At 49.5% G+C, this 16,202-nt stretch overlaps 1 protein-coding gene across 8 annotated transcripts in view; it reads right to left on the reverse strand.

The window, feature by feature from the left end:
- Positions 1–16,202, reverse strand: part of CLIP2 (CAP-Gly domain containing linker protein 2) — a 112,962-nt gene that overhangs the window by 15,268 nt on the left and 81,492 nt on the right. For 7 of the 8 annotated variants that reach the window (XM_068154468.1, XM_068154466.1, XM_068154471.1 and 4 more), the window contains exons 5-10: positions 14,315–14,528; positions 13,144–13,341; positions 11,039–11,142; positions 8,556–8,616; positions 3,072–3,176; positions 577–1,521 (exon numbers count right to left, since the gene is read on the reverse strand). In XM_068154468.1, coding sequence (XP_068010569.1) covers positions 577–1,521; positions 3,072–3,176; positions 8,556–8,616; positions 11,039–11,142; positions 13,144–13,341; positions 14,315–14,528 — 1,627 coding nt within the window. The remainder of the gene's footprint in view (positions 1–576; positions 1,522–3,071; positions 3,177–8,555; positions 8,617–11,038; positions 11,143–13,143; positions 13,342–14,314; positions 14,529–16,202) is intronic. The other variant, XM_068154472.1, reaches the window with a different exon arrangement.

Raw genomic sequence — 16,202 nt, forward strand, 5'->3', positions numbered from 1 at the left:
GCTAAAAATTACTTCAAGGCTCCCTGGTTCTAATTCAATACCAATATCCACACACCCTCCCCAGTGTCCTCTCACTGATCTAAAGGCCTCTGGAGCAAGGAGGTTTAGGTTGGATATTTAGAAGATAATTCTTCACTGAAAGGGTTGTCAAGGCCTGGAACAGGCTCCTGAGGGAGGTGGTTGAAACCCCCTCCCTGGAGGTGTTTAAAAGGCAGAGAGATGTGGTGCTGAGGACCACGGTTTAGCACCAGCCTTGGTAGAGTTAGAGACTGGTTGGACTCGATGATCTTTTCCAACCAAAAGGATGCTGTGATTCAATCCTGTTGGAATATTGGCTATAGCATGTGGCATGTTATAAAAACAACCCCCTTTTAGCAGGGTCCTGGCTGTACTTCTTGGTCACAGCTGTGAAACATGGGAAGACACCTTCGGTATGAAGATGCAGTGCAGAAACCCCACTACCAACAGAGGGCAAAACCATCCAGCCTCAGGAAACTGCACAAGGCAGCAGCTGAGGGCTACTCCTAGGAAGGGTTACTGACAGTGATGCTAAGCAAAATGACCCCCAAGTCATACATTTGCATGCTGGGAAGGATGCAGGGCCTCCATGGACTGCAGCTTGTTCTCTAAGACAAGCACTTTTTCCTGCAGTCTGTGGATCTCCTGTTTGCTCTGGGCTTCGGCTTTCTGTAACGTTTCATAGTCAAACATCTTCTTCTCAGCCAAAGAAATCTGCTCTTTCAAGAAAGCTATTGCTTCTGTCTGATCAGTGTATTCACTGTGAAGTTTCTCCAGTTCATGCACCCTCAGCTCAGCGTCTCGGCACTTGTCCTTCGCATCCTGGAGCTCAAGAAGGTGCTGATTGCTTTTGGTTTCCAGTTGCATTTTCCAGTTGCTGTTGCTTTTTTCCACTTCATCCACAGCCTCCTGGAGCTTCAGTTTGAGACTTTCTTTCTCCTTTATGTGAACAGCTGTCTCAATGTCATGTTTTGCTTTCAGGTTCTCCAACTCGAGCTGGTGCTCCATCTTTATACTCTCCACCACTGCCTTCAGCTCTACGATCTCCTTATGCTGGGTGTCAGTGCCTGTGTTCAAAGTGGCTTTCAGGTCCTCCAGAGACTTCTGGTGGTCAGAAGCTAACGTGTCCAACTTGGACTTCCAATTGTCCATGAGCCCCATGTTCTCGTTGGTGGCTTGCTGCACTTTATGCTTTAGGTCAACGATCTCCTGCGAGTACTTCTCATTGACGGATTTCAGCTTCTCCATCTCCTGCTGGTACTTCTTTAACGTCTTCTCATACTTCTCCTTCAGCTGGCTGCTCTCCTTCTGATGCTCCTTGTTGGCAGACAGCAGCTGGTCTCGCAGGCGAAGAGCCTCTGACTGCAGGCCGAGGCTGTGCTCCGGGGTCTCTGCTTGGTGAGAGCTCCTGAGGCACTGCCGCAGCTCATCCACCTCGCTGCGCCGCAGGCTCAGCTCCTCCTCCAGCTGCAGGATTCGCGACTGCTCCGCCACCGTGGTCAGCTGCAACGGGACAGAGAAGACAAAAGTCAGTCCCCACCTCCCATGGCTGCAGCCTCCCTTTCAGGCAGTGTGCTCCAGTGGAAGTAAATCCAAAGTATAGCAGCCAGAGTTCAAACAAACGGGAAAAGAGCACCCAGCACCCTCCAGTCTGAGCGTGGTTTTGCACCAGGGTAACCATCACCAGCGACTAACAGCTACATCTTTGTGCCAATTGCAGCTGACTTTTTCCAACGGGAACCTCCTGTTTTCCACAGGCAAACACACACCTTGGAAACAACCCTTGGAATTCACTAGAGAGCAACAGTGGTTGAAGAAAAATAATGTCCTGAGGGGCATTAGATTTCCAGCCCAGGCATCGTGCCAGGTGACTGCACATGCAGGAATATCACAAGCACCAAAACCAGCAGTAAGCAGATCATGTTTCCTTTATTGCTCAGCAATCCTCAGCCCCCAGCCCTCTCCTCTGCATCACAATTTGTTTACCCTGGTGTAAAAAGGGGAAAGGGTTTTTACACACAAAGTACTTGTTAGAGTTTATTAGCCAAGTGAAGGTAAGGTAGAAGGGCTGGAGGATGCAAGACAATAAATCCGGCTATGGTTAGCATGGAGCAGAAGGGCTATGGATCAATGTAACCCTACAGGGCTGGTTACAGGGAGCTCAGGGTGCTGCAGCTGTGGGTGGAGAAGAGGAGATCTGACTAGCTGAAATACCAGGAAAAAGCAGAAGAAAAAAGGAAGCCAAACCAAACCACAAGCCATCAATTCCATTTCATCTCAATCGCCATTTTCCCCACTTAGCCAGCAGCCCAGGAGGCTGGGGAGGGGGGGGGGTTTATTTCAGATAGGCAGAAGGGCATTCAAACCCTTTAGCCCATTTGGAGAACCTCAGGTTTGTGTTTTCTACAGCTCTAAAGTCCACTGGTGAGAAGCAAGCTCACTGTAGCACCTTTGCTGCCTCCCAACACCACCCCAGCATCAAAGAGCCTTGGCCACATCTGGCTGCTCTTAGGATCAGGGGCGACGTTCATCTGGGCAGCCTGTCCCCGTTGCAGGCATGGCCAAGGATCAGAGCTGGTCCACCTGCACTCACCAGTAGCTTCCACCTCAGGTGACAGCTCCCACAACTGGAGGGGGGACAAAGGGAATGCTGAGTGCAATGTTACTCCCTTCTCAGAGCCTGGGGGAGCCTCGAGGAGGAATGACTTGTGCAGGGTGCAGGTATTACTGGGGCACGTTAATCGAGAGATGAGTTGTGAAGAGCTCATGTGTCAAATGGTGGCATGGGGCAGAGAAGCAAACTCAATCTGAGAAACAAAGGCCCCACACAAGGAAGCAAAGCTAGAAATTATATTGGACTGCTATTTCCAGGAGAGAGAGAGAGAGAGCAAATAAAAACCAACCCAACCCAGGGAAGACTAAATTCAAGCCAAAAAACAAATCAATCAACCCCACAAAAACCAAAAGAAAGAAACCCAAAGCGAGGCATCATGAGCATCAATGCAGGGGGCAAGCAGGCTGTTCTGCAGGCAGGGCAAGTGGGGGTCCATTACCCTGGTGTCCTCTAATTCTCTGAGGAGTTTTTCAGCCTGTGCCTTCTCAAACAGCAGGCTCTGCTCGAGCTCCCGTATTCGGGCATGCTCCAACTGCGTCTGAGTCTGGTCACACAGAGGGAAAAAAGAACAAGAGTGGAGATGGGGAAAGGGAAAGGGAAAGGGAGAGAGAGAGAGAAAGAGAGGGAAAGAGAAGGCTGCAACATCATCTTCAGTGTACAAGACAAGGAAAGGCAGTTCACAACAGGAGGAGAATAAAGATCTAAACAAGCAGGGGGAAAAATCCAACCAAAGAGAAAATGGTCACCGAGGGATTTTACATGGTACTCGTAGTGGCTGGGCACAAGGAAATGGGACCTCTGAATCAGAAAGTTGCCTCAGTATTTTCCTGCATCAAGGCTATATTGGAGACACTCCCTAAGAAGCAAAGCTCCCACTGCTGCAGATCACCAGTACAAGACCTTTGCACCTTATAAGAGAATGCAAAGACCTTGCATCAATTGTCTGCATCTCCCCTCTGGAAGAATCACAAGGTTGGCTGAAAAAAGGTTGGAAGTTCCCATTCTCTTTTTGCTCTGGAGACAGCTTGAACCCTGCACTAAGTGTGTGTGGGGGGAAACCACACTGAAAAGCAGGTCATACTGTACACAGCATGGTGCTGAAACCACAAATACACTGCACTGGGAGCAAACCAGAGCAATTCAGACACCAAAGTGTTACCCAAACCTCTGCTTTTGGTTTGAGGAGGGTCTCTAGGAACTCCAAAGTGATTTTCTTCTTGCACAATAAAAGCAGTCCCTGGAGGTGTTAAAGCCCAGGCTGGATGAGGCTCTGGCCAGCTTGATCGAGTGTGGGGTGTCCCTGCCCGTGGCAGGGGGGTTGGAACTAGATGATCCTTGTGGTCCCTTCCAACCCTGACTGATACTATGATACTAACTGTTACACAAACCTCTGCTTTTGGTGTGAGGAGGGCTGCTAGGAACTCCAAAGTGATTTTCTTCTGGCACAATAAAAGCAAAGCAGAGAAATTTAGACACTAAACTGCTACACCAACCTCTGCTTTTGGTTTGAGGAGGGCTGCTAGGAACTCCAAAGTGCTATTTTGTCAACACACTAAAAGTCTAACAGCCTTGCACACAAGAAAACAGAACTGATGTTTTGGTTCTGTGTGGAGTTTCATTTTGCTTCCTTGGGGATCTTTTTGGTTCATTTGTTTGCTGCTGCTGCTGTTTATTTTGTTTAGAGGGATGACCCAAAACTAAGCACAAGAAGTTTGTGCAGCCTGCCCCAACGCAGGAGCACTGCCTCAGGGCCATCACTTCAGTGCCCTTCACTTTTAAAGCAGAAGAACCATGCAGCTGCACTTGGTGGCAAACTTCAGGACTCCAGAACAACCACTGTAATATCATGTAAAATTGCCCTTAAGTAAGAGAGGAGAGGAGAGGAGACACAGGAAAATGCATGCAGACTCTGGCTTGCATTTTAAGCTTTACAAACCCCAGCAGTTTCCTTTAAATTAAACTGGGCTTAAAGAAAAGCAAATAAACCTGGTCAGAGCCTTTTCATTATTGTTTTCTTCACCCCCATTTTTTGCCTTTTGTTTTTCCATTTAACTATTTGCTTCCCTCCCTTCCCTGCTCTTCCTCTTGGAAGCAGAGTTGGGGATTTCCTGCAGTATAGGTTTGATTAGCTGTGCACAAACAATGGAAACCCAAGTTTGCCTTCTCTTGTGGCTTGAATGGTAACACCAGAGATCATGTATCCAATCAGGATCACATCTGTCAGAGACACTCAGACTATTTCACCCCTGAAAGAGTTAAATAACATGTGGTCTCAAGCCCCCAGACATTATCAACCCCCCTAGAATAACACTGAAGTACAAAAGTTGGGTGAGTGCATCCTAATAAGACAAACAAAGCAATTTCATTTCACACTGAGTGGCTTCCCCTGCCTTCTGCAAAGCTCAAAGATCCACAGCTCAAGATGGAGATCCAGGCTTGATTTGAGTTAGAGGGATAATGATTTCATTGATATTTAATCAGTTTTCCTCAGTTTACAACTGCTCAAGTGAAACTTCAGCAACACAGGCTTTGCAAGTTACCTTCAGAGGTGGCAGCACTCCAGATATTGGCTTTCTGAAGCTGCTGACCTATTACAAAACTAATCTCTCCCCCCCCCCCCCCCCCGAAAAAACCCTCTCTCAAGACTCCCAAGGTTGACACTTCCAAGCTCCCAGCCAAGCTTGCTCAGTATCTACCAATCCTGCTATTTTCCAAGTCTGGAAAAACACATGGAGCTAGAGGAGGAAAATAATCAGGGAAGAAAGATCAACTGGTTTGCAGCCCTTAGATACAGCTTCACTCCAGATTTGCATCAGGCCTTGTGTTATTCCTTGCTTCATGCAAACTGCTTTGCCTAGCCAGTGCTACTCAGAGCCTCAAATCCAAAGCTTTCCTGCACTTGGAAGAAGTTCAGCTCTGAAGTTCAGACTTACCTCTTGCTCTTAGCCTTAAATTATTATTCACAAACTACAAACACACTTCCCACTGGTATTCAAGGGATGAGGTGGGGATCCACCAGGTAAGGCCTTGAAGAGGTTAGTGTTTCCTAGAACAACACAGCCTTCCCTCATGGAAAGCCTTTCTTAAAAGGTTTTGTTGTCCTGCAATTGCTTTCCCCCTTCCAAAGCACTGTAGCATCAAGTATTGGCAACCAGGATCAAGGACAGCTTGAATTCACAACCACATTGCAAGGCTAAATCCACAGCTTCATCTATCTGGAGGCTTCAGACACATTGATTTCTTTGGTCAAAGAGAGTCTAGAGAGGTTGCCTGCACATACACACCCACCACCTGAGAGTCCCAGCTTGTTCCAGAACCTACATGATGTAAGAAAGTTCTGGAGCCCCTATTACAAGAGGGATCTGGAGGTGCTGGAAGGTGTCCAGAGAAGGGCCACAAGGATGAGCAGAGGGCTGGAGCACCTCTCCTATGAGGACAGACTGAAAGAGTTGGGGCTGTTCAGTCTGGAGAGGAGAAGGTTCCAAGGTGACCTAATTGTGGCCTTCCAGTATCTGAAGAGGGCCTACAGGAAGGCTGGGGAAGGACTTCTCAGGATCTCAGGTAGTGATAGGACTAGGGGGAATGGAATGAAGCTGGAGGTGGGGAGATTCAGGCTGGAGGTGAGGAGGAAATTCTTCACCATGAGAGTGGTGAAGCCCTGGAATGGGTTGTCCAGGGAGGTGGTCGAGGCCCCATCCCTGGAGGTGTTTAAGACCAGGCTGGATGAGGCTCTGGCCAGCCTGATCTAGTGTGGGGTGTCCCTGCCCATGGCAGGGGAGTTGGAACTAGATGATCCTTGTGGTCCCTTCCAACCCTGAATGATACTATGATACTATAAATATCATGGGACTTACCCTAGCCTTCAGCAGAAACCCTACATCCAGAGACCACAGAGGAGAGGAACTTTTCTTACCATCATGTCTGTAACTAGTTGAGTACAAGATAAATGTTTTGCTCTGAGTACTCAGCAGAGAGGTGTTGGGGTAAGAGTGCTACAGGACCAGAGGAGGGGAGACAACTGCCACAGGGCTTTGCCTTTGGTATGGTTTAGTTGATTAGACAGCGTTGGATGATGGGTTGGACACGATGATCTGAAAGGTCTCTTCCAACCTGGTTAATTCTATTCTATTCTATTCTATTCTATTCTATTCTATTCTATTCTATTCTATTCTATTCTATTCTATTCTATTCTATTCTATTCGGGTGGTTAGTTGAGCTCTAGCTTGGAATGCAAAGGGCTGTGCTGGCAGCCACTGGTTGGCTTTGGGAAGAGTATCAGGGACAAGCATTTCCCAGGAAACAAACACACTGCAGCATGATGGAGCACTCAGCCCTCTGATTTCCAATCAGAGAGCTTTTTTAAGTGAATGACTTGCCTCTGGAAATTCTGACTGTCTCCACCACAAAGCAGGCAGGTGAGAATTAACTCCAGTGGCTCAAACCTTCAGTCTGAGCACCCCAATTAGAGTGGACAGGAGGGGAAAAACTGTCCCCAGCAAAGCCCTCTGACAGTGTCTGTGCTGTCACTGGTGTTGGAGCTGATATTGCAGGGAACCAAGCTGCTCCATGACTCTTCCCTAAGTAGTTAGTTGTTCTCCTGTACAGATGGAAGTGGAGACAGGCCCTGGCAGCCTACATGAAGCCTGGCCACATCCTCATTGCAAAGCAACTCCTTCCCAGCCCACATGAAAATCAGCTCTATCCTCAGTTTGAGACCTGCAGGCATTGCAGCACTTCTGTCAGAGCAGCTCACCACCTTCTCAAATGTGGTGGCTTTAACTATCTAATTCAATCTAATTATAGCTGGCAGCTAGCCCTGGTGCCATTCCCATCATTACACAGCCACTGGAAGCTTACACAGGGACAATTTACTGCTCTCACAGGGAATGAAGGATGGATCAACCACCCATTTCTAAGGCACTGGGGGAAACCTATCACCTAAGCTCAGGAATCAAGAGAAACCTGATTTTACACCCACACACCAGGCAGAAACTGCACTGGCTGTCCCTTAGCAAAGGTGTCTCAGTGCATCACTGGTTTACACCCTGTCAAACACATTGCTCTGCTTCAGCTTCTGGATAAAGAGGAGAGGATTATGCCAAGGGAGTCACAGCCATAGCAACATACTCCATTGCCTAGTTTTCCCCTTTTCCTGGGCTTTTAGTGCTATGACAGACAATGAAGCCCAGGAGTAGGTCCCTTGATGTGTCTGGCTGTTACTAAGCTAGTACTCTAGCTAAAGACAAAAGAAAGGCTTGATTTACACATGGAGAGCAGAGCCTTGCTGCACACAAAAATACAATCCTTTCCTTTTTTAACCATCCCCCCAGAAAAGCCTCTCAGCCAAGGGCAAGTTCCCAACACCACTTCCAGCTTCCTCAATATTTACTGCAACAGCCCTGCTGAGCAACAGCCCTTCCAAATGGAAGGGTATCCTGGTGTCAAGTCCCTCACTCATATGCAGAGGACTCCACAAGAGGGTACTGCAGGTCAAACAATACCCAGCCTTCCAGCGGGAATGGAACAGCCTCCAACTGGGAGGTTGTGCATGCCCATTAGCTGCTAAAGCAGGCCACTGCAGGGACAGGGAGTGAGCAGTCAGTTCATTGTTGGAGTGCAAAAACCTATGTTGAGATGCATTCAGATCCAGGCAGATTTTAATGTGGCTTGGCAACTCATGGAGACATTCAAAGCCAGGCTGGCTGAGTGGGATTAATTCTAGGCAGCTCCCAGCAATATTAGTCACTGGGCGAGACACCAAAGAACAATCTTCACAGTTTATACCACAGAGTTCACAGCAGGTCCAAAGCCACCAATAAAGGCAAAGTACTATTTAGGGTTGAGCAAAAGGTGGCAGCAGTTACACAAGAGAGGCCCCACATGCAGTCCCAGGTTTTGACCCCACATTTTGGTGAGGAATTACCTCCAGATCCCCCTTTGTGATGGATTCTTCCTCCACACGGAACTGCAGGTCCTCCACTTTCCTGGGGAGTGGAAAAAGATCCAAAGAGTAATCAGCAACAGCAAGCAGCATCCCATTTTCTAAGCAGTCACTGCACATGGGCCTCCCCTGAGCAACCAGGATAGAGACAGCCTCTGGATACCAACAGCTCAGCAGAAGCTCAACAGCAATACTCATGGAGCAAGATAGCTAATACTAAGTTTTCCACAGAGCAAACATTTACTGCCTTGCAAGGTACCTGCTCAGAGACATCCTATTTCTGCTGCACCACTGCTCAGCTACTGTTCACTGACACTGAGATCCTGAAGACATGAAAACCACAACCAGGTTTCCCTGGTTTCCTTACACCTCGACATCCTGCAGCCAAGCACCAGGCAATTCCTGTGCCAAATGCACAGGGCCCATGCAAAATACCCCAAGGGGATTAGAGCCTCTGTCTCCCTGGCAGAGGGGGAGCAATGCTCAGTGTTTGCACAGCATGGAAATGGGGAGTGACCTGGGCAGAAGAACCTTCAGCACAGCTTGCAGGGAAATGCACACAGCACCACATAGAATAGAATCATAGAATCAATAAGGTTGGAAAAGACCTCAAAGATCATCAAGTCCAGCCTGTCACCCAACACTCATGACTACTAAACCATGGCACCAAGTGCCACATCCAATTCCCTCCTGAAGACCTCCAGGGACGGTGACTCCATCCCTCCACCCCTCCACACTCCCTGGGCAGCACATTCCAATGGCCAATTACTCTCTCTGGGAAGAACTTTCTCCTCACCTCCAGTCTAAACCTCCCCTGGTGCAGCTTGAGACTGTGTCCTCTTGTTCTGGTGCTGGTTGCCTGGGAGAAGAGACCAACCCCTTCCTGGCTACAACCACTTTTCAGATAGTTGTAGACAGCAATAAGGTCTCCCCTGAGCCTCTTCTCCAGGCTAAACAACCCCAGCTCCCTCAGCCTCTCCTCGAGGCTGACATGCAGGCAAGCCTAGGGGCTGCATGCAAAGTCTGAAGAGCAAATCCACTAACAATACAAAATAACTCAATTTTCTGCTAAACTCAGTCCTCTTTTGTTCTCTTCACTGATTTACAAAAGGCAGTAACAAGGATGCTGAGCTGGTAGCCAGATGCAAAGGCTCTGATTCGGTTACAGATAAAAATAGCTGTGGGTATACACATCTAGCTTCAGAAACAAGCTGCTTTGTCTAAACCTCCTCTAATTAGAGGAGGCATCTGTTGATATTTAGGAAAGAACTTGGCTGTCTTGGGCTAAAGGGCCTCCTGGAGCTGGGAAAGGGAGCTGCCCACCAGGAGAATGAGGAGACTTGTGCGTGGAAGAACAATTCGTCCTCAGAAGGGGCATCATCCCATCGAAATCAAAACTGGTTTCACTTACTTGATACTCAGAAATGTCTTTCTATTCCCACTGAAGAGTTTAATTATCTATATGGAGCAATTGGACTCCCAGAATGACAAGCAGAGCTTCATTCTTATCCAGAGAGGAAATGGATTCATCATCATACATACAGGGACAGGGCCTCCAGGGTGTGGGGAGATGATGAATTGCATTGCAGTGAGGCTGTACCCAGCCTGGCTGCCCTTCCTCTGAAGGAATGTCCTTAGGATCAGCACATCACAGAGGAGTCATCTTTGGCCAAGCCAGGTTGTACAGAAATCTGGGGGAGGGGTCTGGGATGGCCCAAGCTGCACAGCTCTGTTATTTTATACTGCATCCTTAGCCAAGAATCATACAATGGGCTGGGCTGGAAGGGACCTCCAAAAGTCACCCAGCCCAAACCCCTCTGCAGTCAGCAGGGACATCCTCAACTAGATCAGGCTGCCCAGAGCCCTCTTGAGCCTCACTCTGAAATCTCCAGGGATGGGGCACCTCTCTGGGCAACATCTGAAGGCACTGGCCACACCTTTGCAGGAGTGAATTCCACCTTCACTGACTAATTCCACCTCACACAGTGGCCCAGATGAGCTCGATCACAATATCCCACCTCAGAGTGACATTACCCTTTGTTCCTTCAGGCAAAAAAATGCTGCTTCTCCCTGCTTTGTACTGGGAACTGAATGACAGGGAAGAGAAAACCCTCAATCACTGCACTGCCCAGCAGAGACCAAGACTGTTTGTCCTTCTGCTAGCTGTGGGAGGTCAACTGTTGGCTACCATTGCATTGTCAGTGCAACACTTGCTGTGGCCAAATGCTCTTGGTCATGCAAGTAGCCTGGCAGGGTCATCACAGAAGTGCCAGCACTTAAGAGTCCTAACCAGGACTCTTCATGCAGGCAGGCAACAGTGGCAGGCAGAAGAGTGATGCAAGGCATAGCTCAAGTACTGGAAGATATCCAAGATGACTTCCTCGGTCACTTTCTTCCTAGATCCAAGCAACAACGTTCTCAGGTAAGAGACTCATCTCCCCCACACCCATCCCCTCCTGCTTTACCTCTTCTCCTCCTCCAGCTGGTTCAACAGTTCAATCTTCTCCTTCTGCATCCCATCCACCAGTGCTCGTGCCCGCTGGAGATTGCCTTCTGCCTCTGTGACATACTGCAGGGAGAAAAGAGCCCAAGCCAGGAAGGTTAACCATGTTTGAGGCACATAAAGGATGAGAGCAAGAGAAGAAAAGGGTTTGATGGCAAGAAGGTAGATTTTCCAATGAATCCAGCATATAGGTATCAAAAAGATGAAAACTGCTCCACCTGCAGCAGCTGCAGATTTGACCCATGCTCGAGTGCCTCTCTGGCTTGAGCCTGCTGGAGAATCCTGCTCTGAGTAAAAGTATCATAGTATCATTCAGGGTTGGAAGGGACCACAAGGATCATCTAGTTCCAACCCCCCTGCCATGGGCAGGAACACCCCACACTAGATCAGGCTGGCCAGAGCCTCATCCAGCCTGGGCTTAAACACCTCCAGGGACAGGGCCTCGACCACCTCCCTGGACAACCCATTCCAGGGTTTCACCTCTCTCATGGTGAAGAACCTCCTCCTCACATCCAGAACTTGAAGTGAAATGAAGTGAAGAACTTGAAGTCTGAAGAGTTTTGAAAATCTCCTCTGAAGGTACCAGGGCTGCAATTCAGCCCTGGCCATGAAGCAAGAGAGACATTTCAGTTCATTCATTGGTTGCTGGGAATTGCTGGGAAATGCTACACACAAGGAAGATGTCAGCTTGCAGCTGATCTGCCAGTCTGCCCTGCATCTCTGACAGGCTGGGGTGGTGGGGCACACCTCACAGTCATACAGTGCCATGCCCTGCTCCCTTAACAGCTGTCTGGGGTTTCTAAACATGAGAAGGGAATTTAGGGCAACAGCAGTCACTGAAGAGCCACATATTGATCATTTAAGCACTGAACTGCGTGAAATATCATCTGTGCAAAAGCTAATATGATCAGCCTGGTTTTCCTACAGAGTGAAAGATCTAAAGTGCTAAAAGATCCTCCCTGGCAGGAAAGTGGGGACATATGAACTGAGCTGATGGCTCCCAGCAGTGCCTGACAGCATGAAAAACCACTGCAATGCAGTCCCAGCCAAGGCCAGATCGGGTGGCCAAGGGGAACAGGTTTGCCCTCCACTTGCATTTCAGCTTCCAAGTGTATTGATCTACCAGACACAAACTCTCTGCAGTCCTTTGTCCTAGCACAGCCCTTTTTCTGCTCCTGGCTTGGGGCAGGGAGCACACATGTGACACTGGCAGGAGTGGATAAAGAGCCTCAGCTTAGCTCACCGTGCTGGAAACTAGCTCAGCATAAAAGGCAGAAACCCAGAGGCCAGGTCAGGTGGCCTGTAGGAGACCCCCACAGTAATATCTCCTTCCCCTGTCCTGCCTTTAATTTTAACCCATACACTCTCAACTAGCTCATCATCCCTCCCCAGTTGGAGCTCCACTGATTCCAACTGGCTATTGACATAGAGGGCAACACCTCCTCCTCTCCTTCCCTGCCTATCCTTCCTAAAGAGTTTATACCCATCTATCCCTACATTCCAGTCATGGGATTCATCCCACCAAGTGTCAGTAACAGCCACTATGTCGTGGCGTCCCAGCAGCACCGTGGCCCTTAACTCATCCTGTTTGTTGCCCAAGCTGCGCGCATTCGCATAGAAGCACTTCAGCTGGGCTGGCTCTGGCCTCCTCTTGTGCCAATTCCCCTCGGTTTCCACAGAGTGTCCTGGTGGATCATTCGTGGCTTGCCTCAGGGCAGCAAGTTGAGAGCCCTTACCAGCTCTCCTTCTCTCTATTGCTGGTGAGCTGCCCATCTGTTTGTCACCGGCCAGCAGGAGACTATTAACCCCTTCCCCCTTCAAATCTAGTTTAAAGCCCTATCAATGAGCCCTGCCAATTCCTGCCCCAGGATTCTTATCCCCCTCTGGGACAAGTGTGTCCCATAAGTTGTTTTCAGCTCTGGTGCCTTGAAAACCAATCCATGATTGTGGAACCCAAAGCCTGAAGGTTTCACATCAGGAAGTTGTGCAGGGGTAATGTCAAGATCCCCAACTCCCAGAGGACGCCAGGTATTCGAGTGCTAGTGGTGCAGCCACATCATCTCCTACCTGCTCGTGCTGAGCCTTCAGGATGGCAATCTCTTTCTCCACCTCGCAGATGTGGCTGGTGGCCTTGGCAACCTCAGCCCGCTCCAGGTCACGCTCTGCCAGCAGCTGTTCAATGTGCTGCTGCTTCTCCTTCAGGGCCTCCTGGAGAGCTGTGGTGCCGGAGATTTTTCGGGCATATCGAGAGGAGGTCTCTGTCAGCTGGAAAGAGAGTTAAAATAAAGGAGGCAAGGGTCAAGCTCTGTCCTTCCCAGTCAAGGACAGCTTGAAGTCCCCTGTGAAATCTGGGATTCAGCCCACCTACAAATTATTTATCAGGCTGTACACAGCTGCAGTTCCAGCTCTGGATCCTACAGGTGGGGTTAGCCAGTCTGCAAAACATCTGGACACTGCTCATAAGCTCAATAGCTCTTCTGCACTGCAATGAAAGGACCATTTCCCAAAGGACAGGATGCAGGGTGGGAACTAGGTCAGGAAGATTATCATGTATTGCATCATCTGCCCTCTTGCATGCATTTTACTGATGAGCTGTTCTGGTGCAGACTCAAATAGTGAGCTCAGCTGGAAGAACTGATCTCAACTGGACACAAGTATGGACTATTTTGATCCACTCTCAGGTACTGCACCCTCATCCCAAGCCCAGATGACTGCAGATGCTCTGCAGCACACACTAGAACAGAGTCAGAGCTTTTCATAACATTGCTGCCAGCTCTACTGTCTGCCTTCTTGAGCACCTGCCAAGGCACAAGGCATGTGACCCAGGACAGTGTCACCCTCCACAGTGAAGCACAGTCATTGGAGAGCTTTGGGCTGGCTGTTCCACACAGCAGCACACTGTTACACAACCACAAAGGACAAGGAGCAAAGGCATCTTCTGCAGGGATCCTGCACAAAACCTGCTCTTGACGGCAGAGCTGAGGTTTGCCCCATTGCAAACAGCAGCTGAGGCTCTTCAATGGTCACAACTGCTCTGTGTCTGACTCTTGTGTCCACGGACAGGACCCTGTTTGCAAGGTGGGCAGCACTACCCCACTTATCTCCCCTGATCTCATTGAGAGTGAAGGAGCAAGTGCCCAGAGCAGCTGCTGAAACAAAACCCCAGCCTTGCCACTCGGCAGAGCTGGCTCACAGCAGACGCAGGCTGAGGCTGCGCAGCCCATGGGCAGTCACTTACCAGCCCGCTGCGGCTGGGCCTGCCCCCCACAGACGATGCCACCGAGCTGACAGAGCTGATGGAGGAGCTGCTGGGGCTGTGGGTTAAGGCAGACACTCCCATGGCCATCCGCTTGCTCTTCTTGGCCTTGGCAGGGCTGGTGGAGGGGAAGCCGATCCGGATCACCTTGTGGATGGGAGCAAAGAGGCCAAACTTGGGGGGGCACTGGAAATACCTGCAGCACAGGAGATGGGCCAAGTCAGGAGTGGTAGAGCACCCACCTCACCCAAGCCTTGGAGGATGGCATTGCTAAGCAATCCGCAACCCCAGCCCTCAGCCCATCCCTTGGTACTTTGCTGTGACATTGTTAGCTGGGCTGTGAGTGGTTAGATTATCCTCCTCTCCTGCTGCTCATGGAATCAATAAGGTTGGAAAAAACCTCAGAGATCATCAAGTCCAACCTGTCACCCAACACCCCATGATTAACTAAACCATGGCACCCAGTGCCACATCCAATCCCTTTCTGAACACCTCCAGGGATGGTGACTCCACTCAAGGTGTGGCCTAACCAGTACAGGGTTAGGGGCAGAATGACCTCCCTGCTCCTGCTGGCCACACTATTTCTGATGCAGGCCAGGATGCCAGTGACCTTCTTAGCCACCTGGGCACACTGCTGGCTCATGTTCAGCCAGCTGTCAACCAGCATCCCCAGGTCCCTTTCTGCCTGGGACTGCCTCAGAGTCATGGCAATCTGTGTTTCCACTGGTGGTGCCTGAGCAGGGAAACCCGAGGTAATTGCCAGGCCCTGGCTGCTGCATGCTCTGGTGAGAGGCCAGGGGAGCCCCATCTGGTAGCCTGGAGAGCACAAAGATCCTGACACACAAACACAGTGAGGGCACACACACTCCTGCCCACCAAACCTGCACACGTCCTCTGCCCTGCTTTGCAAGGAAGTCACACAGGGAGGTGTGTCAAATAAAGAGCTCTGAATCACACAGCTCTGTAGAAATGTTCTGCAGGGTAAAAATCTTTCCTCCAAAACAGAAGGGGAAAATGGTAGCTGCTAACTTTGAAGCTAAAAATACCATGACAGCAAATTCCAGTGTGTGCCACCTCCTCTGGCTGGCAGAGGAAGTGGTTCCCAGGCATTAAAAATCAACCCAACAAACTGAAAGAAGCAAGAATGAAAAAGGGAGGATCAGTTAATTACAGTGCAAGCTCTCTTCCACAACTGCAGTGAGCCCAATGATTATGTCTCTCCAGAGCCCTCTTTCAGAACACAAATGAGCCAAGCCCCCCAGTGTCAAACCTTGGAAAGCCCTTCAGAGCTTGGGCCAAGCGGCTCAGGCCAGGGTTTAGCTGTTGCTGGCCAGCTGCACTGCAGCAAGTCAAAACAGCTCATCCCCTTGTCTCGAGGGAGCAGCCAACACAGAAGACTCTCTCCCTTGAGTTCTTTCTCACTGGCTTCATAGCAAGGCTGGAGCTGAAGACTGGGCCATATAACCACCTGTCCTGTGTTACCATAAACCCCAGGTCCTAATGAGTAACTGACAAATCCAGCTTGGCTAGCACAAGTCCCCTCTCTCCAGATGTAAGCAGCTGCTTTCCCAGTTCCCTTTTCAAGTGCTGGCAGCCACAAGGCTGTGTCACAGGGAGACTTTTTTGTGCTTGGGAGGCCGGAGAACGGCCTGACCTCCAGCCAGATGGGAAAGTGATTCACTTTCAAACATCTGCTCAAGCCCAGTTTTTTCTGTAGCAATCTTTTACATATATATATATATACACACACACACATATATATATACACACATATATATATACATATACATATATGTATGAAAAAACAACCTTACAGCCCCAAGCCCCTCAGCCCTCTCTGCTTGCTGCCAGCACAGGCCCTTGGGTTGGA

Source organism: Melanerpes formicivorus, unplaced genomic scaffold (assembly GCF_026170545.1).
Source record: "Melanerpes formicivorus ecotype bairdi unplaced genomic scaffold, bMelFor1.0.p_v2 SCAF_29, whole genome shotgun sequence".
In the NCBI taxonomy this organism is placed as follows: domain Eukaryota; kingdom Metazoa; phylum Chordata; class Aves; order Piciformes; family Picidae; genus Melanerpes; species Melanerpes formicivorus.